The 22,536-nt window shown below is 39.6% G+C and overlaps 1 protein-coding gene across 2 annotated transcripts in view; it reads left to right on the top strand.

Moving 5' to 3' along the window:
- TRIM2 (tripartite motif containing 2) overlaps nucleotides 1-22,536 on the top strand; it is a 42,617-nt gene that overhangs the window by 4,734 nt on the left and 15,347 nt on the right. For both annotated transcript variants that reach the window (XM_009587789.1, XM_009587788.1), the window contains exons 2-6: nucleotides 176-357; nucleotides 2,498-2,735; nucleotides 9,104-9,255; nucleotides 9,923-10,103; nucleotides 13,273-13,996. In XM_009587789.1, coding sequence (XP_009586084.1) covers nucleotides 224-357; nucleotides 2,498-2,735; nucleotides 9,104-9,255; nucleotides 9,923-10,103; nucleotides 13,273-13,996 — 1,429 coding nt within the window. In that variant the 5' untranslated portion in view covers nucleotides 176-223. The remainder of the gene's footprint in view (nucleotides 1-175; nucleotides 358-2,497; nucleotides 2,736-9,103; nucleotides 9,256-9,922; nucleotides 10,104-13,272; nucleotides 13,997-22,536) is intronic.

Genomic DNA, 22,536 nt, shown 5'->3' with positions numbered 1-22,536 from the left:
TTCCCAGGCTCTCATCTGTGATAAACCATTTTAGAAGTTTAATTCTTCACTGTTTTGGTTTTATATGGAAATATGAATTCCTGCATAAGGATGAAAAATGAGTGAATTAGTTGTTGATTTCATGGAGTTTATAAGCCATTTTTCTTCTTTTCTTCTTTTCCCCACCCCACTCCAGCAGTGTGCAGGGTAGAAGGGAACAGGACCCATATGTCAGTGGTCTAGGATGGCCAGTGAAGGCTCCAACATCCCAAGTCCTGTGGTCCGTCAGATTGACAAGCAGTTTCTGATTTGCAGCATATGCCTGGACCGTTACAAGAACCCCAAAGTACTTCCCTGCCTGCACACTTTCTGTGAGAGGTAAGTCCTTTCCTCATGCTGGTAACTAGGTATTTGTGTCATGCAACAAGCACAGAACAATGCATCTTTTAGTGGATGGGGACTTTTCTCTTTACTTGTAAAGGTCATGTTAAGGCACGATAAAGTCTCGGAAGGCTGGAGAGGCAGGGATGTAGAAAAACACTGTTATTTGTGGCAGGCAGGAAGAAGAGACAGCAGTGGAATATTTGGAATACATTCCCTTTATGCAAGAGTAAATGAAAAGTAAATCCAATGAAACTAATGAATACAGTTACAACAATGTGAAAGGTGATGGCAGTCAGAGTTGGGACCTCAAATTAATGGCCTCAAATTTATTTGAGACCGATTAGCCTATAATTAGAAACAATAAAAACCTTTCTTTGTTGATTTATTAAGCAGCGAAATAATTATCCCGTTCTGTCCAAGGGTTAGACATGATATATACTTATTAATAACCTGTGATTAAATGTCTTTATTATTCTGCAGCTTGGTTGACTGAAGTGGAAAAATTCTCTGAAAATACACGTGATAAAACAGCAACCTGCCTTATACTGTATTCAGCTGAATGAATTGAATATACATAGTGATACTTTAACATTATATTATCCATCAAATGGTGGAGAAAATACAGCATCTGCAGAAAAGTTAGCTGAAGAATTATTGGTTAGAGTTCTTTATCTGATGATGGGATGCAACTCTTTGGACTATATATTGAATGGCAGGACAATTTTAATAAATGGTATTTTGTGTGAACATTTAGTTTAGGAGATTTCAACCTCTTAGCTAGAATTGTGGTGTGCATATCTAATTTTGCCCAGGGTGCAAGAAATTGTGGATCTCTGAGTGTGTCAGATGAAATGGTCTTTTATAGAAGAATAGGAAACCCCAACTTTACTGAAGTCAGCAGTGAAACTCTCACTGAAGTCAGTGAAGTCAAGATTTTCACCACCGTGTCTTAAGTTTCTTGACTTCAGTTCATGTGTAAATCCTAAGGTCAGCTTCTGGTTTTCACTGTAATCCTCTTATGCTGATCTGGTTATGGAGAGAGGTTGGAAGAACTCCTCCAATGTACTGCTGATGTACAAAACCCAAGCTCTCCTTTCACAGGGCCCTGTGGGAGGTCAGGGGGAGAGCTGCCAAGGGAGGATGAAGATTGGTGCAAGCAAAGCCCTTGGAAGTGGATAAGAGCTGTGTAGCTGTGCGAGGTCACACTTTCTTGGTTGGCATCTCATGAGGAATTTTAGACTCCTGAAGAACTGCATTCTGCAAAGCTTATGGGACTATACTGAATTGCCAATTGCAGTTGGATGTTGCATGCCCAGCAGCTGTTAACTTGATTTTCAAGGTCAAAAGTGGCACTAACTACCACCTAGACCAGTCTGCTGCATATTGTTGATCACAGAACTTCTGTGTCAGATTTATATTCTCTGAAATTCAGTTCTTCTTAAAAATAAAACAAAACAAAACTCTTAAACAAAACCAAACCCACCCCCCAATCAAACAAAACCAAACAAAAATCTTCCCCCAAAACTCCCCTTAACATAAACTGTGATAACCCAGGACATGCTTCTCTATGTAGTAAAGAGAGCTCTGTTGATTCTGGCTAACTGCCAAATAACTTTCCTAATTTAAATAAATGGAAGAATTTCCATTGGTTTCATTGGGACCAGGTTTTAGCTCTGAAACACTAAACCCACAGATACAAGCTAATAAAGGAGGTTCTATTGGAAAGACCAGGGTCAACCACTGGTTAGTCAGACACAGGTTCAAATACTTGGTGCAATAACTTCATGCCTGTCAAACTTTATCTGATAGTTTATCATTTTTACTACCCTGTGAGCAGGATGCAGTACATGTCTGGAAGCATGGATCCACTCTGCAGAAATATCTCAAAGAAAGGCACATAACTATTAAAATGATATCAGCTTATTGAACTTTTTTCATGTGGCAGAGAAAAAAGACCTAAAGGAAAAAAAAATCCCCATAACCACTTTTACTTCTGAAGCCTGGTGATGTAGCTTTCCTTTTATAAGTAAGGGTAGCACTATTTCAAACCAGTTCTTAAACTGAAGGGAGTTTTTTTCCTCTTTGATGATATTTTGCCTCTCTCTTTCTCTCCTTCCACCTCCCTTCCCCATAGGTGCTTACAGAATTACATTCCAGCTCATAGCTTAACCCTTTCTTGCCCCGTGTGCCGCCAGACCTCCATTCTGCCAGAGAAAGGGGTTTCTGCACTCCAGAACAATTTCTTTATCACCAACCTGATGGATGTCCTGCAACGAACGCCGGACAACAGCATTGAAGAGTCCTCCATCTTGGAGACTGTCACCGCTGTTGCTGCAGGCAAACCGCTCTCCTGCCCCAATCATGATGGAAATGTAAGTGAGATGAACTCCTGTGATACGTACTGATACATACTGACTGGTCTGGTTTGTCATGGATATTTTGTTCTAAAAAGATAGTGGGGGAATTGGAATCACACTAGTTCTTTGATTTTATAATATGTCAACAAAAGACAAGAGATTCTTAAAATTAACTCAAATGCTCTTAGTGGAGCATCTTAAAGTTGTGAGGATATTATTTCATCTTACCAATCATCATGGATGATACTGTCTTTTAGCACATTTGGTCAAAATTTTTGTCCTGCAAGCGCTGAACCTTGTGCCTTTGCCCTTTGCCTCTTTGGGATGGGTTTCCATGGCTCTCTTATTTGTAGATTCAACTATTGCCATGGGAACACGTGGGCTTGTTTAGGCAGTATGCGTCAGGGACCTTATAAGTTTAACTGACCTGCACACTGAGGCAGTACCAAAAGCTGTGTGAGCATATTAACATGGAGCCAAGTAAAAAGGTGTCCTAGCTCAGGATGCTTTGGGTCAGCACAGGCTGGAAACAGAGAGCTTGTGTTTATCCTGCAGTGTTTTGTGCATCTCATGTATCAGTCCTTGGAGGCTGCTTTGTTTTTTTCCCCCACCTACTTTTTTTGCCTGGCATCCCCCCACATACACCCTCAAATCATATCAGTGTATTCATTGGCAAGTACACCCAACTGAGTAAGTATCCCCGGATTATTACAAGAACAGCTCTAACTCTGCTTACTTCACAATTTTCAATGTTAACCTGTGTGGCTTCATGGTAGGTATATGAGCTCCTGTTTCATAGCCAGGCTTATGCAAACATGTAAGTAGACCACATTGCAAAGCTGAGCAATGCTGTGTTGTAAACTGAATGCTGTGCTTCTATGCAAGCCAAGAAATATGTGCCAGTATTTCTGGGAATGTTTTATTTGATACTCAGTTTAGGTATATAGGTGGTATAGGAATAATTCAGCTGATAGATAGTGATTACTCTTACAGAGGAACAGCTCAGTTCCCTCTCCTTTACTGATCTGCTGGAATTAGGTGGACTTGTAGAACTGATTTGCTGTACACTCTGATTAATGAATAACTGGTTTAACTTTTTTAATGTGTACTATAGCTATGTGTGTAGTGGTTACTGATTAATACATTCCTAATTTTTATTTGCATTTTATTGGCTCTCCTTAAAACGAATCATAGTTCTTTTCTAATGTAACAATTGTGATAGGAGCCATTTGATTGTGAAATGCAGAAAAAAGTCAAAATGAGATGTTACTTGTTTTGCATTTTATATTATCAGCTGATGATTCTTTGGGTGTGCTTAGAAAAAAAAACTGGTTTGCCTACAATTAAAAATATGTCACCTTATAGCTCTCTGAGAACTCCCTTCTAGGGAAAGGTGGGTCTGTAAGTCCTCTAAACCAAACTTACTTGGCTTGCCTTGAAACATAGCATGCCTTTTAGGATGCTGAGTAATGTGTGACGGGAATATCTTCTCGTTTCAGTAAGTTTCTGGGAAGGTTGAGGACAGGCTGAGAGTGACTCCAATTTAAAGCTTTGTGAGCTAGGAAATTAAAAGCTAAAGTGCACACATTAGTCCTTGTGATGGGAGGAGCTGAGATGAGCTTTGGGGAGAGCTGCTTCAGGCTGGCCAGGTGGGTCTGGCTGATGGGCAGGGTGTGCAGGGCAAGGTGCTGGGCACCTTACGCCTGACTGAGGAAATGGGCTTTTGTTGGCTTCATGGGTACACAGCACAAGGGCACTGTGTGGCAAGTGCCTGGCTGCTAGCAGCTTTGCTGGGGGCTTCAGGGAGTGAGAGAGGACTGAGGTGCTAGCTGGAGGAGAATACCTTCACAGAACCAGCAGTCATTCTGCATTGAATCTTCTCTCCGTTAATTTTTACATACTGCTTGGGGGAGGGTCACACACATTGTATTTTTACTATCAAGGGAAAAATTTGCCCTGAGTATATTTCATTTAAATATTACCAGATTTTCTTTATATTAGCGTGGAAATAAGTTTGCGTTTAAACAAGTTTTTTCAATCTCTCCAGCCATGCTGGATTTAAACCTCTCTGATTAAGATCAGATAGAAACTGATGCGCAGATACTTTCTCATTGGCTTGCCTGTCTGCTTGTAACTTAGCCTTCCTCAGGCCATGTAGATTAGATACTTTCCCTTCCAATTGGTCTCTTATTCCCACCACTCATATTTTCCATACGTCTGTGTGCATCCTACTCCTGTGCACATCCTCTCATCCTCTGTTGTGGCATCTTTGTTGTGTGTGTTCTTATGAAAAATGAAACTTAGCTTGTAGTATCTTAACATGAGAGATGTTTTCCTGTGCTTGAACTATAAACAAATGCTTCCTCATATTCACCCAACACAGAGCACAAATGTATGTTCTTGTTAAATTGGGGTAATAGGGCACATATGTTATGGAAGTTTTGAACCTAACAGAAGATTCTTATCTTCTATCTACATATTAAAAGAAAATTGGCTTTATTCTCAGCTGCTAAACACCTGCAGCTCTTGTTGGATGTAAGCATCCTGGTTTGGAAACATTGGTCTATAATAACTTAGGGACCAGGTACAACAGCCAAGACAGGGAAGGCTGTGAAATTGTACGTCCATTACTTCATAATATGTAATGAGTGGTGTAGCCTCTTTGCAGTCACCCATCCGGAAAAGTCCATGCTTGGGTTTTATTTGAATTTGAAGTGAAAGCCAGCCCAGAGTCTAGGATCCGTGCCTTTACAGGTGCAGTGTATTTTCTGCCTATAGAGTATAACAAAGAGCATACCCAATATTAAATTAAACGCTTGTAACAAGAGAGCAATGCCTTATCTCTGACTAGCTTTTTCTCAAAAGATCATAGACTAGCTTGGCAACTTGACAGGTATAAGATCTTGTCTAGAAAAACATTTCCTGAACTTGTGCAGGTGTTGCTTACGGCCTGTATGCTTCTCTTAGAAAAATAAAAAAAGCACCTATCCTTGATATTCTGATGAAGTCACTTCATAACATACCTTTTAAACCTTGTTTTTTCTCCTCACCTCTGTACTTCCCACCATTGTCACTTACTCGTGTATCCCATTAAAGTGTAATCTAGTTTCTTCTGTACTCTGCAATATTCAGTGTGTCATTGAATACTAAATACAAAATTCAGAATGTCGGAGTTAGATTCTTAATGAGCATTAGAACTAATAAACTGAACTCACTGCTGGCGAAATTTTGTTCTGCCTCACAAGGAACATTTAATACAGTTAGGAAGCAATAGGTGACTGATACAATAATATCTGACTGAATTGGGAAGTCATACAAGAGTTTTGGGTGGTTCACTTGTATGTAAGTATGTTGTTTAAGTCATTATAGTCTTACAAAACTTTTTAAAAAATTTGCTTAAAGCTTTCAGGTTTACTGCATGGGTAAGGCAAAAGCTAGGACTAGGGAGAACAAAAGCCCACATTCTAAATTTTACCAGGTATCTGGGAAGTGCCGTCAGGTAATCCAAACTTATATTCTTCTAAAAGCCAAAACATACAAAGCTAAGGTACACATTAGCCCTGAGACAGAGGAATTAAACATGTGTGTGAGATGAGGAAGAAGGCTGGCAAGGAGCAGACTCATCCTTTTTCTTTGGACTGCTGTTTTAATTCAAACAGATAGAAAGCAGAGGATGAACAATGTGATTATTCAAATGTGATTTTAGATAAGGGCGGCTTGTGATTGGTGAGAGCCATTTTCTCGAGACCTGAACTTTGAAGGTCTGGAATTAGTGTCCTTTGGCCTTTGTGAAATATAATTCAGAAGTACCTGCATCCTTGATTATGCAAATTAAAAAGTTTCTGTAAATTCAGTTAAATTACAGTAGTGAAGATATGCATGGGTCTCTAATTAGATCACTGTGCTGAAATATGCTGGTCAGGTTTAAGGTGGGAGTTAGTGGATGGGATTTCAGAACCAGTGGGTATTAATTCACATTTCATTACAGCTGATGGGAATGTTCTCATTGACCAGTGGAAATACACCTGAAGCCAGTGTTGGATGCCATAGTATATCCTGCCCAAGAGTTCTCTTCAATTTGGAAAGGAGGGGTTCAGGCAAACATTTTTTTCTGAGATGTTTTGTGAAGCAAACCTGTTATCATGAAAAGCTTTCTGGGAAAGTCACAAAATGTGATGCCCATGTTGGGCATTGAGGGGAAAGAGGAAAAGCCAGTAACACATGTCTGTTTGTAGTTAGAAATTAATCTTACGTGATTAAGAAATGATAGACAAAATGTTAGAAAATAAGCTTATTTAGGCACTTGAAGCCTGAATCATATTAATATTAGGTTTTCTTTTTCCTTCAGCTATGGCACAAAGATTTTAATGGGAAATGAAAGCTGCCTCACTCAAAACATCTTGAATTTGACTGAGGCAAAGACGACTATTTCTATGCAGACATACACATTAGGTCTTTGTGGTCTGCTTGCTATTAGCATTCTAGCTTACGTGATTCTCTGGTGCTTGAATAAAGAGGAAAAAAGTTGATTAGGCGAAACTTTAATATGCCAATGAGATGCTTTCTTTCTTATATATGTTGCTGCAAATATAATGTTTATTATGAGGTGTTCAATAGGAAACAGAAATATGAAATTATTCTAAGCCTTGTATCCAAAGATAAAAATATTTAATAAGTAAAGGGCTTGTTAAAATATCTTGAACCTAAGCATTAAATTATGAAGAGGAAGAAAGATGAACTTTAGACACTCATTCAAAAGAAATGAAATTTTTTGACCATATAAAAAGACTTAAGAGTTTCTTAATAAAATATTGTTCATTTTGGTTGTTTCTGGTTGCAAAGTTTTTAAGCCTTTGAAAAGAATTTAAATCCTAAACTCTGTTTAACTTATTTCCTCTATGTACTGTAAGACTGTGTCACATCTTAGTGCCTACCAAAGTAACTATCAGGCCTCAGAGGATCTACTACTCTGAGACTGCTAAATTCACAGTGACTGGTGTAGTATTGATGTGGTTGTCATTGTTCAGAAGATCTACTTTTTTTTTTTTCTTGCTGATATATTTGATCTTACAGTTTATTTGGAGCAGCTTTTAAATTTTCTCTAAAGTGGCTTACACGAATGGCCAACAAATGACTAAACCCTCATTGCATGTGAATCCCTTATCTTGTGAATTGAGATAAGATAGAAGAATGGGAATATGATGGAAAGGAGCTTATCAGAGGAAAATCCCTATTAATGCTAATAGCCACATGCAAATCATGGTTCTTACTTCTCCCTCCTAATTCTCAAGATGTTTTGGAGCAGCCAGCTACTTTGCACAGTGCTGTTACAGATCCCTCTGCTCACCTGAAAACAGTCAGTTGTACACAACCATCTTGTTCTCAACCAACATCTCCAGCACAACCATCTTTGTGCAAGAGGTCTGATTGCCAGAAGCATCAGCCGAGTTATTCAAGATTCTGATGCTATGTTCTGAATGCAAGAGAGCTTCCAATGTCTTGCTTTGACGCATATACTACGAGCTTCCTTATATACTTGTAATAAGCCTAAAGTGTTTTGTGCTCAAGGACTTCCTAGCTGTAAAAGAAAATCTCATGCCAAGTTTGCGTATATATGCATTATTTTAACTAACGTATGATTTTGGGCACAGCGCTTTTCTATTTCTTTTCCTTCATGAATATATTCAGAATTTGGGGTATTTATTACATGTAAAGATCTTTTTTTATCTTCAGACAGCATCTTACTGGGTACATAACAGGTTGAAACAATCTCCTCCTCTTTCAAGTGTAGATCAGCACTCTTACTGTAATCTCAGATATGAGGTTTTGATGGTTTTAAGGGATTAGTAATGGGATATGGAGATTTTTCGCTGCAGCAGGTTGGTTCATTTAGGGTGCTTTTCTCTAGCAAATAAACATGCTGTTTGGTGAGCTCTGTTGAGTTTATGTTCCTTGGATGACCCTGTTATGAAAAACAGCCTAAGTTTACACTTTCTTTGGCTGACCCTCTGGGGAGACTAAGGATCGAGTTAGTGAGGGGGCTTGAATGCCCTGGTATTTTGAGTTGTTTCATGGAGTACTTGAGAGAGACACCAAAATTTACTATTACACAGTATAAAGATGATGTTAAAGCCAGCCTTGAAATCCAGCATTCTGTCTCCCAGGCTGCTGTTCTGATAGAATAAAATGCATTCAAACCAGCATTTTGATATGAAATATATAAGAATAACAGCCACCTTTTAGGCAGTAAATTATTGGTGTCTAAGAAAGGAGAAACTTTGTCTCAGAGCTTGGATAATAACATGAGTTCAAGACACAGTAAGATGTGCTTTGAGCGATGTTACTGCTGCCATGTTTGAATTCAGAGTTGTGCACTTTTCCAGGTGATGGAGTTTTACTGCCAGTCCTGCGAGACAGCCATGTGCCGCGAGTGTACAGAAGGAGAACATGCAGAGCATCCCACGGTACCACTCAAGGATGTGGTGGAGCAACACAAGGCTTCCCTCCAAGTCCAGTTGGATGCTGTCAACAAAAGGTATGGAGACGCCACTGATTATTGTCCATTTTCAGTTCTGCCACTGGCTTCCTGTATTACCTTGGGTTTTAATGTGCTGGTGCCATGGACCTCTACCTAGAAAACAGGGATAGTGAGGCTAGCATAAGGAAAAAAATCCATTGAGTGTGATGTGCTGAGGGATAACAGAAAAGAGCAGAAGATTCCTATCTGTCTTTCACAAACCAGAGGCCATTAGAAATGCAAGTGTCCTCCAAAGAAGGGGCATAAAATGTTAAGGAGAAAAGTACTAGTCAGTCATGAATTTCATGATAAATTAATAGTACCGGATGCTTAAAACACTAGTACAAACACTATGGTGGCAGAAAGGCTAAAAAAAAAGAAAAAGTGGGGTAGATCTAGTTGTATCTTCCCAAGTAGATATATTTGCATAACAGACAGAGGATCCAAGGCCTCCTTGCTGGAAATGCCTGAAGTCTAATGGATTTCCACAAGGGAGGGCCCTGGCTTAGCCTTATTTTATCAGACCAAAACCACTATGTGGTTATAAAAGGAATGAACTTTTGGGAAATGACCGAGTTTAAAGACAGCCTGCTGATGAGATTTTTTCATCAAAAGATATCAGGGCAAGAGCCAATGTTTAATGACTTTTGAAACAGCAATCTTTGTAATTTAATCCCTCCCTCAGGCTTCCAGAGATCGACTCAGCACTTCATTTTATATCTGAAATCATACACCAGTTAACCAACCAAAAGGCTAGCATTGTAGATGACATTCATTCCACTTTTGATGAACTCCAGAAGACTTTAAATGTGCGAAAGAGCGTGCTGCTTATGGAACTGGAAGTGAATTATGGCCTTAAACACAAAGTAAGATGCATGTTTTGTTTCAGTGAAAAGCTATTAATTTAATCGGGCAGTTTTTACAAATGATGCAGGACACCAGTTTGATAAATTGTGTCTGAGACCCAGAGGAGAACTTTGTTTTCCTGAAATCAAGTGCTGCAGAGCCTCGCTTGTGGGTGCCTAGCCTCATAAATGGAATCCAGACCCTGTATGGGCAGGTAGCCCTTTGTGCATGGTGTGTGAGTATCTAAAATGGCCAACACACTAAGCGGGAGTCTGCTTAAAGCCAACAGGTTGATGTGCAGATGACAATAAAGGAACACCAAAGGAAAGTCTGAAATCCTTGGGCTGCAATCCTATGAACCCCCCCCTGAAGATACAGGCCAAACAATTTCTGCTGAAGAACTGAACAAGGCTTACGGTTTTGCTTTAAAGCACTGTTTTCCTTTCAAATGCCTGGTAACATATTTCATGTTAGATGTCACTGGATGGAACACATAAAGATTGCAGGGACATCTGACTTTCTCAGAGGAATGCAGAGAGCAATAAATTCCAGAACTGTATTCACTCTTTTACTTCCTATCTGGATGATTGAATCTTGCATTTTTCCCCCTGTATTGTAGACTAAGCTTCAGAGGAAGAAAACAGAAATCTGCCTTTTTACAAAGAGAAGCCTGTAGCCTGATAGGTAGGGTTTTTGTTGAGGATTAGTAAGTCTGAATCAGGCAAATGAAAGAATTTAGTCCTTGTCTTCCTGGGCATCAGTTGTTTTATATAAAAGAAAGATCTCTTCCCTCAAAGCAGCCTTTAAAAGAAACTAGCATCAACAACTGGCGTTTCAAAAGCGCCTGATAATATTGGCATCTTTGGGCATTCTCTGTGATTACTGAGCAGCTTGAGCATCTCTAGATGTCTGAAGCAGAGGAATGCTGCATTCCTGGATCTGGAACAGGCTTGATCATTAGGAAGGTATTGAACTGCTGGGGCTGTGAAAATGGAGGAATTCTAACATGTGCACAAGATGTGTACTTTCAGGTACATAGGGAGCCCAAAACCCTAGGGGCACAGAATTCAGTCATCTCCAGAGCTAAGTAGCAGCTGAGGACCTTTTAGCATCAAAAATTTGGACTTAGATCCCAGGTTCATGTAAACATATCCAAGATATTACAAAAACTTATTTTCTTCGCAAACAGATATACTCAGTGTGTGTACAAAGTTCACACAAGATGGAATATGATGTTAAATTATCTTATTGTTGTTTAAAGGGATTTAAAATAGTTTAAAAATTATTTTGAGCGTTTTACAAAGCTGCACATAAGCAGTAGAAGAGGCATCTCCCCTGTTTGTATAAAAAAGAGTGATTGGAATTGGATTTTGTTTTTGAATGAATTGTAGTCCTGCAAAATAATTCAAACCCAATATTCCATCATTCTGATCATGTACTTTGCAAAAATGAAAAAACGAAAGGGTTACACTTTACTAAAAGAAAGTTGGCAATTCAGTTTCAGTTGTCCAATGGACTGAAAGAGGCCTCATGTAAAATACTCTAAACATGTTTTAAATATTAGTTATGGTAGGATTGAATATTTTCCATCCTTGTAATGAAAGAAAACTATGTTGAGAAAATAATGGTTTGAAAATGTAGCTGCAAATTGTTTTCCTCCTCAGTTTGTGGTTTGTTATCCCAAGCATATAGGTTTTTGTCATCCTGGGACTTTATTAGCTATGTTATCTGTTTAACTACTTATGTCCTGGAATAACAACAAGGCAGATTATAAATGCCTTGTATTGAATCCTGAGAGATTTGTAGATGCCTAGAAAAACAGATAACTTGAAATTTCAGTGTACTCTTGAAATTTGTTCATTCTGTTTTGCTTTCAGAAGATTTTGTGTTGTTATCACTTTCCCATATCAGTAACTCATCAGCCTGGATTTTCTCCAGTGGGTGAAAAGCAGATAACTTTGTAAAATTCAAAAGAAAAATGCCCTTAGAATGCAGTGTCATTACATGGTGTGTCTCAGCAAGGGAGGAGTATCTCATAGCAATAAATACACCCAGTCTCTAAGTTTACTTTAAAATCAATTGAAATGTTTCGAAAATATTTACTTTACAGTGATCATCAACAAAATAACTTCTCTGATCCACAGAGTTCTAGTTCTTTTCTGTAGGAAAAACATACCACATGTGTGACTGGGTACTTTGGTTTGGGGATTTTGTCAGTGGAGAGTGTGGGGGGTAGCTGGAATGTACAGGCTTTCCTGACTGTCATGAATTTCTCTGCTAGGTTGTTATAATTCAGGGACCCTTTTTCCAATTCATTGCAAAACTGGTTTAAAAAAAAATGTTAGCCTTGTTCCCAGCCCACACCTAACAATTTTGAGGTCAATGCTGTTTTAAGGGTTTTAGACTGAGGGCCAGAACTGAGCCTATAATAAAAACTCTTTCTCAGTCTTAAATATAGAGTAGCTACTTGCTGCCCACCAGAATTTCAGGCTACTCAACCCTTCCCAATATCCACAACCCATCCTTTACGTTTTGCTTTCCTGCCTGCTGAAACTGGGGAATCAACTTACCCGCTTCTGCTGGGGAAACTTTTCCTTTCTTCACTTAGTTAGATCAGGAATCACATTTTTCTTCAGGATGGATGTACAGATCTTGAGAGTGCCTTCTTGTCCATCTCCATAGAGGAGTAACCCAAGGCTTCCCTTGGCTCTGAAGAAATAGTTTCAAGAAGTTTCTTGCAGCCTCCCTTATTAATGGGCCTGATGACTCCAAAATATCTCTATCTCTGTGCACATAGCTCAATTCCCAGTAACTATCTCATTAATTGTGACAGCTGAGATTTAGATGGAGCAGGGTTCAAACTTCTACATTTGTGGGGGTTTTTTTTTGCAAAAAAAAAAAAAAAGACAAGACAGACAGATGGGGCAATATTTCAATCTAGTGTGACAGTGGATCTGTGAAGCCTTGAAGACCCAAAACAGGGTACGTTTTTTGTGTTGCAGCATGATATTCCAGGAACATTTAGCAATCAGTGTGGTACTTACTCTAAAATGAAACTTTAAAATAAACTCTAACATAAAGCACTATAAATTGGGTTTCTACAAAGGCCTTCAGATATAAAGCATGCTACATATTGCTAGGACAGTTCTTGTAACATGATGCTGATCTGGTGTTTGGTAATGCACACAGGTCCTCCAGACACAGCTGGATACTTTACTTGAAGGACAAGAAAGCATTAAAAGTTGCAGCAACTTTACGGCCCAAGCCCTCAACCACGGCACTGAAACCGAAGTTCTGCTGGTGAAGAAGCAAATGAGCGACAAGCTGAATGAACTGGCTGAGCGGGACTTCCCGTTGCAGCCACGTGAAAATGATCAGTTGGACTTCATAGTGGAAACGGAAGGCCTGAAGAAGTCCATTCACAATCTGGGTACTATTTTAACCACCAATGCTGTTGCCTCTGAAACAGTTGCCACAGGTGAGGGACTGAGGCAGACAGTGATCGGACAGCCCATGTCCGTTACCATCACAACTAAGGACAAAGATGGGGAGCTCTGTAAATCTGGGAACGCTTACCTCACTGCTGAACTGAGCACACCTGATGGGAGTGTAGCGGATGGAGAAATACTTGACAATAAAAATGGCACTTACGAATTTCTGTATACTGTTCAGAAAGAAGGGGACTTCACTTTGTCACTGAGACTTTATGATCAACATATCAAGGGCAGCCCATTCAAACTTAAAGTGGTCAGATCAGCAGATGTGTCCCCTACCACTGAAGGGGTTAAGAGGCGTGTTAAATCTCCTGGCAGTGGTCACGTGAAGCAGAAAGCTGTGAAAAGACCTGCGAGCATGTACAGCACCGGCAAAAGAAAAGAGAATCCCATTGAAGATGATTTGATCTTCAGAGTAGGTAGGTGACTTGTCTGCTACCTATTGACATACTTAAAAATAGTTCAGGGAAACTGGATGAAAAAATCTAGACGTTAAATTATTTTAAGGTTAAAGCTGTAACTAGAGCAACCTGATAATACCTTTAGGCCTCTTGACTTCTGTTCATATGTAAATTTTAAAAGCACATACTTAATTGGAATTTGAGTTGAGAAATGCATGCATTTGATTTGGGATAAAATATTTTACCACCTCTTCTGTACTCTGTTGGGCATCATAAAATGAAAATATAATAACATCGATGCTTCAGATTAGATGAAATTACTTCTTTAAAAAGTTGCATGGCAAGAAGGGAAGTAAAAGGACTCCTTCTCTAAAACTATTGCCCTAAAGATTAATCTAATTAATTAACCTGGAACTATACATGCTAAATCCTGTGGCCATATATAATTATTTCGTTACGTCAGCATAAGACAAAATTACAATTTCCTTTATTTGCCTTTTTCCCCCAATATCTAAAGATGTTTGGTTCTTTATATAGTGTAATGTTATCTCTAAATCTGTGGAATGCTAATGCTTGGTAAAAATATAACATCTTGGTGTCATTTACTGTGATTTTCTTTCAGGTCTTTTGATGTACTCTTTTTAATAATAATTCATCATTTTAAAAGTCTGTGCCATGGGGTATTGTATTTATATAATATCTGCTTATATAGTTAGAAAATAATTCTCACTTTGCACAACTAAAGAAAAAAGCAAGTTAATTCTTAATAGGTACAAGTCAGGATTTCAGCAGTATGTGTTACCAAGTTTGACAACCAGTTGGTAAGATGGCTTTCCCCTTTGTAGCAGAGAATGGATGGTGGTTAATCCTGGAGGTTTTTTTAGTAATTCTATTGAAAATTGATCTGGACACCATTTGTCAGGTGGTTAACCCTGTCCATTTGATTTCTCATCTGTCAGTTTTTCAAACAGATTCCTTGCTTTGATAGGGAGTACATGCAATAACATAATGGTTTTACATCAGAAAATGTACTCAGCAAGCGTGCTTTGCTTGCTGAAAAGGACAGTACAACGTAAGCTTTGGATGAAGCCACTCATAAAATGACCAGCCTTTCCCAGATGGCCAATGCATTTTCTAGTAAGGTAAATGACCCCATAAATATTACAACTCAAAGCATTTTTTACAGAGGCAATGATATCCAGCTTTACTGTTGCTAAGGCTAAATTTTATGGTGTCTGCTGAGTCAAAAGTTAGAAATATGATGTAGAGCAACTTATACTGAAGTCGAGCCAGCCCTACTAGGCAGTAACCATGCTTATTGTCCAAAGCTGGTAGGCGACCTTTGTTAAATTAGCACCCAGACATGGCCCTTCCTCTAGCAGGAGGGTGTTCTTGTTGCAAAAGCTATTGCTGTAGTCACCACGGACAGAGTCCTTGATAGCAATCCCATGGGGAGAGAAGCCCTTGCACAGGGCAGAGAGATCAGCCTCAGGCTCCTGGTGGAATGGAAAGGGGCCTGTGGCTCTTCCCAAATGCAGTTTCACTGCTGGTACTGGTAAGAGTGGCAGAGGGTATGTATAAATGTAGCCTAGATCTTTTTTGGGCCCTGTTTTGAGGCAGGGTTAAACAAAACAGTTAAGAATAATGTCTGAACCCTGTCTAGAAAGAAAACATCTCTCTAATCTCTTCTGGAACAGTTGTGACATGTTGTGTGCTAGACAGAGAAGGGGCTGGATGGACAGATTCAGGCAGAAAGAGTCTGTGGGTCTGCAGCAGGTAGGAGCAGGATAGGAAAGCCTGCACAGGTACACTGTGCCTGGGAGTAACAGGGGAGCTCTGTTACCCATTGTGGCTGACACCTTCACTGAATGCTAAGGCCTCTTGTTCACATATATCAAGCATTAATTTGTACTGGTGTGGAAATCATAGATCTAAATACTTAAAAAAAAAAAAAAGACATGTCCTGAAATTATTTAAAAACTGTTAATATTCTTATTACAAAGCTTTTGGTATGGATTAAAGTGATTTCAGGTTGTAATTTCTGCTTCTGTATCCCTTGCTTCTAGTGAGCAGTTTCTAGCCTGACTACCAAATAGCAGTATGGCTCTGGTTTTTTAACTATTCTCTCCAACACACCATAAACTCTAAAAGTCTTAAATGTTTTCCAAAAAGTGCAGTGCCCTTTCTTTCTGTTGTGATGCAATCATGACCATGTGCTTTATTTTGGAGTTCTGCCTCCTCCCCTTCTTCACCACTCTACCCCCCCAAAAAAAGAAGAGAAAATAATTAGAACAAGAGCTACGCATGTTTCAGAGCTTTTGCTTGATGAAACCTCTCAGGAGTGCCCACATTTGGGATATATGGATCACTATTTTATTGAAAAACTGAGCTGAGTAATACTTCATCTTATTACATGTTCAGTTCTCAGCCACTCATTTCACAGAATGACCCTGCAAAGAGATGACCCTCTGGGCTTCTGTGGGCTTATATATGCATCATCTGAAAGGTCTCTTAATGATGCAGCTGTAATGCTCTAGCTTTTTACACTCTTCTAAAATACGCAAAATTAATGAAGACTGGTAAAACTTCTGACATTTTCACAGGGATTGCCGTAATGGATTTAAGAGTTCGTGTAGTTCCAGTTTCAGCTCACTTTGAAAAGTTAAGGTTTGGTTCATTTGTTGATAAGGTAATGTAAAATAAAGTTTATCACTGTTTTGCAACACAACTGTGTATCTCTATTTTGAACCCATTGTTGAATTCCTCTGATAGCCCTGGCCAAATCCAGATTTGTATTTTAAACTGGGCAAGATAAATCTTATATTTGGGCTGCCAGAAGCTCATACAGCTGTGTTGGAGAACCATACCATAATATTCCTATGGGCATCCAAGTATTCAGAGTATGCTATTATATATATGCTGATATATGGGCTTTTATGCACAAGTAAATTGATCAGCTCCTAGCAGGAGATTGTTCTTGTGCTAGTATTAACAGAGATAGCATTAATACAACATTAGTACAGTTAAGTGCTTTCATTCATGGGGAATTGTGCGTTGTATCTTTTGCCAATTCCATGTTATTCATGGCTTTTAAAATGGCACGTGGTTCTATTCAGACATTTTAAGGTCAAGCTATTGACTGCACATTCATACATTCGTGTAATTCATTATTTACAAGAACAGAGTATTTCGTGCTTCCTCCTCTTCTCTCTCAATAATTTAGATCGTCAACCTCTTTTTTTTATTTTTTTTAAACAAGTGTGATCTCCAAGAGTGTGTCCATGCAGTATCTGTGTAGCTATCTATGTATCTATGTACTTAGTTTATACAAAGGCAAACAAGAATGTGCTTATGATACCCAGAAAATAGTTGTTGCACAATGGTCTTTGCTACCTCTACAAGTGGTAGGAAGCACTGAAGTGAGAGGGAAGGCTCTTTTCCGTTACCTTGCTTTTGTGCCTTAGACCCATGCTGAGCAGAGGTAAACGGAGGGAGGGATGTTCACAGTGTCAGCCACTTCCACCTTCCCTGGTAAATCTCTCCCACGTCCTCCAAAGGAGGGCTAAGAGCCACGGGTGGCATCAGTTAGCTACTCTGTCCAGGACACCGTCTTGTGCTCTAGCTCTGCCATGCTGTGCCGTATGCCTTGGTATTTTTTCTCTTCTGGCACTTTTCATCACTGAGTTCTTTGACACTGTTTAGCAGTAATGGTGCTATTTCCCACTTTAACTGCTTCTTCTCTTCATTTATTTATACTTGGGATTGGCATTAGATACAGCCAGATGGAGAGTTGGCTCTCTGCTAGAAGGCTCAATTTTCCTTTTCCTCAGACTGTGTTTAGTTGTCTGTTCAGTCATGTAACTGAGCATCTAAGTTTAGCTGGTACATTTAATGTGTGTAATTCACTCTAATTAAAAAAAAAAAAAAGAGGTGCCTTTAACAGTACCTTCTGTCAGCCTTCTTACCAGGTGCAGATGTCATCTTCTGGTCTGTTATCAATGCTGAAAGCAAACAGGAGCCTTATTGTGAATCTACTCCACATGAACAATGCCTGCGTAATAATAGCTTTAGTGCAGTTTAAAAGGAGGCTTAGGAGGAGCAAAGGGATTCTTGATCAGGTGTTTCTTCTTTAATTTTCTCTGAAGGCCTTTGCCTGAAACTCTGTATTGGATTGTCCTGTTTGAAAGGAACAGGGCTGCCTGTAGCTATATACTTTTTGAGCTCTTACAAAAATACAAGTGGGTTATATGGGTACACATCTTCTTGAAAAACCGTGTATTTTTCCAACTGCAGTTAGCCCCCTTGTATGGATGGTCCAGAGGAACTTTCTCCCCTATAGCAAGCAGCACCTGCTTCCTCCCATTCCCCTGTCCCTTCTCTATCTTTCCAGCAAGGTCCTGTCCTGGACAAATTACAGCCTGGCTAAGGACATTGGAAAAGGAAGGGGTGTGTATGTGTAGTTGTTCCCTGTAGTGCAGAAGTATGATACATGAAATGCAGAGGCCCCGCTGACCCACTTTAATCAGTTGTTCTTCATTTTCTATTTCAGAACATTAATAAGTAGTATGAAATAGCGAGAGGTTTTCCATTCAGAATTTATATTTCTGTAGAAATAGGAAAGCCTAGTAATGGGGAAATAGAATTTCATTTTCCAGTTTATTAGCTCAAATCCCTCCGAGGCTTGTCATGAACTCTTTATGGGTTTGTGATGGCCAGTGTGAAATTTGGCCAGGCCTACATTGGCATAGTTTTGCAGTCAAACCTGTATTGGGCGGGGGCTGAAGAAGTCTGACATCACATTGCTGGCAAAATCCCCAGCGTGGGTCTGATGTCCTGACGACAGAGACCTGGTCTGGGTTCGACTCATGTTGTTCGGGGTTTTGCTGCTGTACCAGCGAGAACTGCTTCTGAGGTGCACCTACCCCTAGGATTTGTGCATACCTAGCTGTGGTGGCAGGGGCTCTGCTGCACAAGCAAGGCTTGGAGGTGGTCTTGGCCAAGCTGTTAGGGACAGATGCTGTGTAAAGCAAATTAATACAAATCAGCCCAAACTTCACTACCAACAGTGTATGGGAGTATCTGCCAGAATTCCTCTTTAAAGGTTACAAACATTGTGTGCCTTCATCCAACAGACTGACTGATTTTAAAACTTAGATTTGCATGGGAACTTGGATTAGAATCACTGACATTTATTTTACAATGAGCACGTAGCTTGTTAACAATCTGATTCGGTGCAGCTTTACCACAGAGCCTTTTGTGTTTCAGCTGTATCTATTATGGGAGAGGGCATCACATCCTAATAACGTGTAAGGTCTGACTAAGGAAAAAAGAAGCAAGGCTAGGGAAAAAGAAAACAACTCCTTGATGTCTGTGCAGTATGCAGTATGTATGTAGACCTTTCCATGCTTACTTTTATCCTTTTTTTCAGTGCCACATAGAGAACAGTCCAAGAAGAAGTATTTGAAGCGTTGCAGGCAGGAAAGAAATGGTGCTTACACAATATGTTATGGCTACTTGCAACCTCTAAAGTCTCCCCATTAATCTGCAATCTTTCTGCAGGGTTTTTGTCTCTCCGAATCCATTCCCTTCCTGCTGGGGGCAGTGACATGGCTTTTCTTTCTGTTTTAGGGAGCTGGTAAATCTAGGTTAGCAAGCAGGGAGGTTATTATTCATATTAGTAAAACTTAGAAAGCAAAAAATGCTCTATCTATTACTATGAGCATCAAAAATGTACATTGTACAACAGGTTTGTCCAGATGCTCAGCACTTACAGAGCAGATTCTTACTGCAGTTATATGATGTAATTTTTAACATCTCCTGTGATGTTAATGGGCTTTTAGATTTTTTTTTTCCTTCTTTTCGGTGAGATTCAATCTGGCCTGTATTGTGCAATAATAAAAGATTGAAATTATGAAGCATTTTACGTTAGACTGTCTTGAGCTGAAAATGGATGCTCTTTTGTTGAAAGCATATCTTCAAAGCTAAATTAATTGGTTTGTGCAGGCTATGCTCAGTAAACCAGAAGGAATTAGATAGGGCTAAGGCAAGTCTGATTGTTTATTTGGAGAACTGTATACAAAGATGGTATAAAAGGAGCTATTCCACAGGCCACAGATCTGCTTCCTAATAACTCTCTTCAGCCTGCTCTTTTGAAAACTCTGCTGTCCTCTCCCAATCCCAAGCAGCTTGCCACAGAAGTTGCAGTAAAATGGCTTTTCCTCCTTTGTGCCTTGCAGTGGCTCAGAACAGGAGGGAGGTAAGGCTGGGCAAAGACAGGATGCAGCCTTTTATCTCCAAACCAGGCTGCTTGGGAAACACTGGCATGAGGATCCCACAACTGTTCCCTAGCCCCAGCCCTGTGCGTTTGAAATGTTGGTGTCTCCCTAGGCTGAGGAGTGATGGGTGACTGCACATGACTGAGAGAAGAGAAGACAAAGCATGGGGTGTTTTGATAGAGAGGGGTGGTTTCTTGCAGTGAAAGATTTGCTGAAGACTCTCTCTCAGGCAGGTATGTTTATAAAGCAGGAATCTCTGCTTACAGGAAGGAGCTGTCATCCTTTGGTATTACAGTCAGCTGCAGGAGCCTGCTTTTCCAGAGGCTGACTACTTTAATTCAAGCTTTCCTCTCATCATCTGAACTGCTGCCACTGCCTGTGCTTGGATTCAGATCTTTGCTGGCATAGTGAATTATTCAAATCAGAAAGTTCAAAGTTATCTATTTTCCTCTTGAACATAAGTTATGAAATAAGCTGTGTTTCACTAACCTCAGCTTTCTTCTTCAGAGAAATTTGTGCCACTGCAGAAGGGACCGTATAAAGGCCTGTGTGCAAATTAGGACCTATGTGATGGGTTTAATAGCTGCAAAGTGCTATGTACAAGGACATTGCATGGAGCTGAATTTCATCTGCACGCTGTGCTAATAAATTACTATTTCTTAAACTTACTGTGAAATGTGACTATAGCATTCACGGGTAATTTCTTCTATTTTTCCTTTGATGTATGTTTACAAGGTCCCACTGAAGAACACTCTGAGTAACTCTTTATATAGGTCTCTCTTATCTTTAAAAATGAAATTCCTTGACTTTCAAGGATATTTTTCTAAGGGTAAAGAGCATACATTCCATAATGTGTGTGCTAGTTGGTTCCAGATGCTCTAGCTTATGCCTCCTCTTTTCTAACAAATGTTTTCCCTTTACTCTCAGTAGTAAAAGGAATGTTTCTCCCTTTTCATCCATTGTCTTTGGCTAAAAGGCAAAAAGGAAACTTATCATTAGCATATGGTGGAAAAAAATTACTGTGTGCATCCCTCAGGCACTGCTCATTAAAAGAATACACAGAAATGGCTCAAGTGTGGGTAATGTAATTGGTATATAACTCACTATTCCCTGAATATGTACTTTCCCTTTGCAGTACAAAAATTGAGAAGTATTTGCCTTGTTCAGAGGATGTAAACATACAGAGTTCAAGAAAACAAACCGTTCGCAGCACGAAGTGCAGAGGAATTAAATGTTACTTGTTAGCCAGTGACAGGAAATAGGCAACCCAGAGTCATCACTACAGCAGAAAGAAGGGTTGTTAAGAGCATACACATCCCTAATGAAAGCTAAATACAAATTAGAGCTAATATGTATGTCTTCTATTGGGCATCACAGTCAGAACAGTTTTAATCACTGAGCTCCAGGATATTTTGGGCTCACTAAAATGAAATACAAGTTTTTCAGTTAAAACCGTATATTGAAACCAGTTAATGTCTGATACGCAGCCAGTGAATGCTTGTAAAAATACTTCACCGGGAAAAATAGTGCTGCATCCAAGTCTTGGAAAGAACAGCTTATAGAGTCTTTTTGTTTCAAAATTCATTCATTCATTATGAATAACCTTGGGGCCCAGGATCATAATTGCAGTCTTGTCTAAAGACCCCTGAGCGTCCTTTACAAACAAAGCAGGGATTTGGATACTGTTCTTGTGCTCCAGGTGTAATTTGGACCAGCCACTTTAGGGCTGACCTTTTAAAGACATCAGTTTGCTGTGTGACTCTCCTCAGAACGTCTCAGAACAAACATCTACGTAATGAGGCATTTAACTTAATGAACTTTTGTGAAAATTTGACATTTTACAGCTCCTTATCCCCTTAAGCCACTGGCGAAAAGACTTACAGTTCTATGTAAATCACTATTGCATTTGTCCTGGGTAAAAATGGGACCTCTGTGTGTATATACTGCTTTATTAGAACAATCTAAGGTCTTTGCAGAAGCATTCAGTCTCCAGGTGGTGGTCTTCCTTGGCCCACATGTCCCAATCACTCAAAACCAGTTCTTCATCTGAGTTTCCTTTCTAAGGGAATTTTTAAAGCCTATGTCTGAAAACTGTGTATGAGTGAATAGGAAACTTCCCTGGCTTGAAATGGCCCCATCCAAAGTGATCACCGGTATGTTTTATCTCAACTTTGTGACTTCACTGAGGAGATTTAGCTAATTGTACTAAAATTTTGTCATCTGTCCAGGTTCTTATCTTAGCCTCTGTCTGTATGTTCCCATAGTACCGCCCCTTTCATTGCC

Source organism: Fulmarus glacialis, unplaced genomic scaffold, assembly GCF_000690835.1.
Source record: "Fulmarus glacialis isolate BGI_N327 unplaced genomic scaffold, ASM69083v1 scaffold5161, whole genome shotgun sequence".
Taxonomy (NCBI): Eukaryota; Metazoa; Chordata; class Aves; order Procellariiformes; family Procellariidae; genus Fulmarus; species Fulmarus glacialis.
Note: the sequence above shows the minus strand (reverse complement) of the source record. Positions and strands in the feature narration are given on the sequence as shown.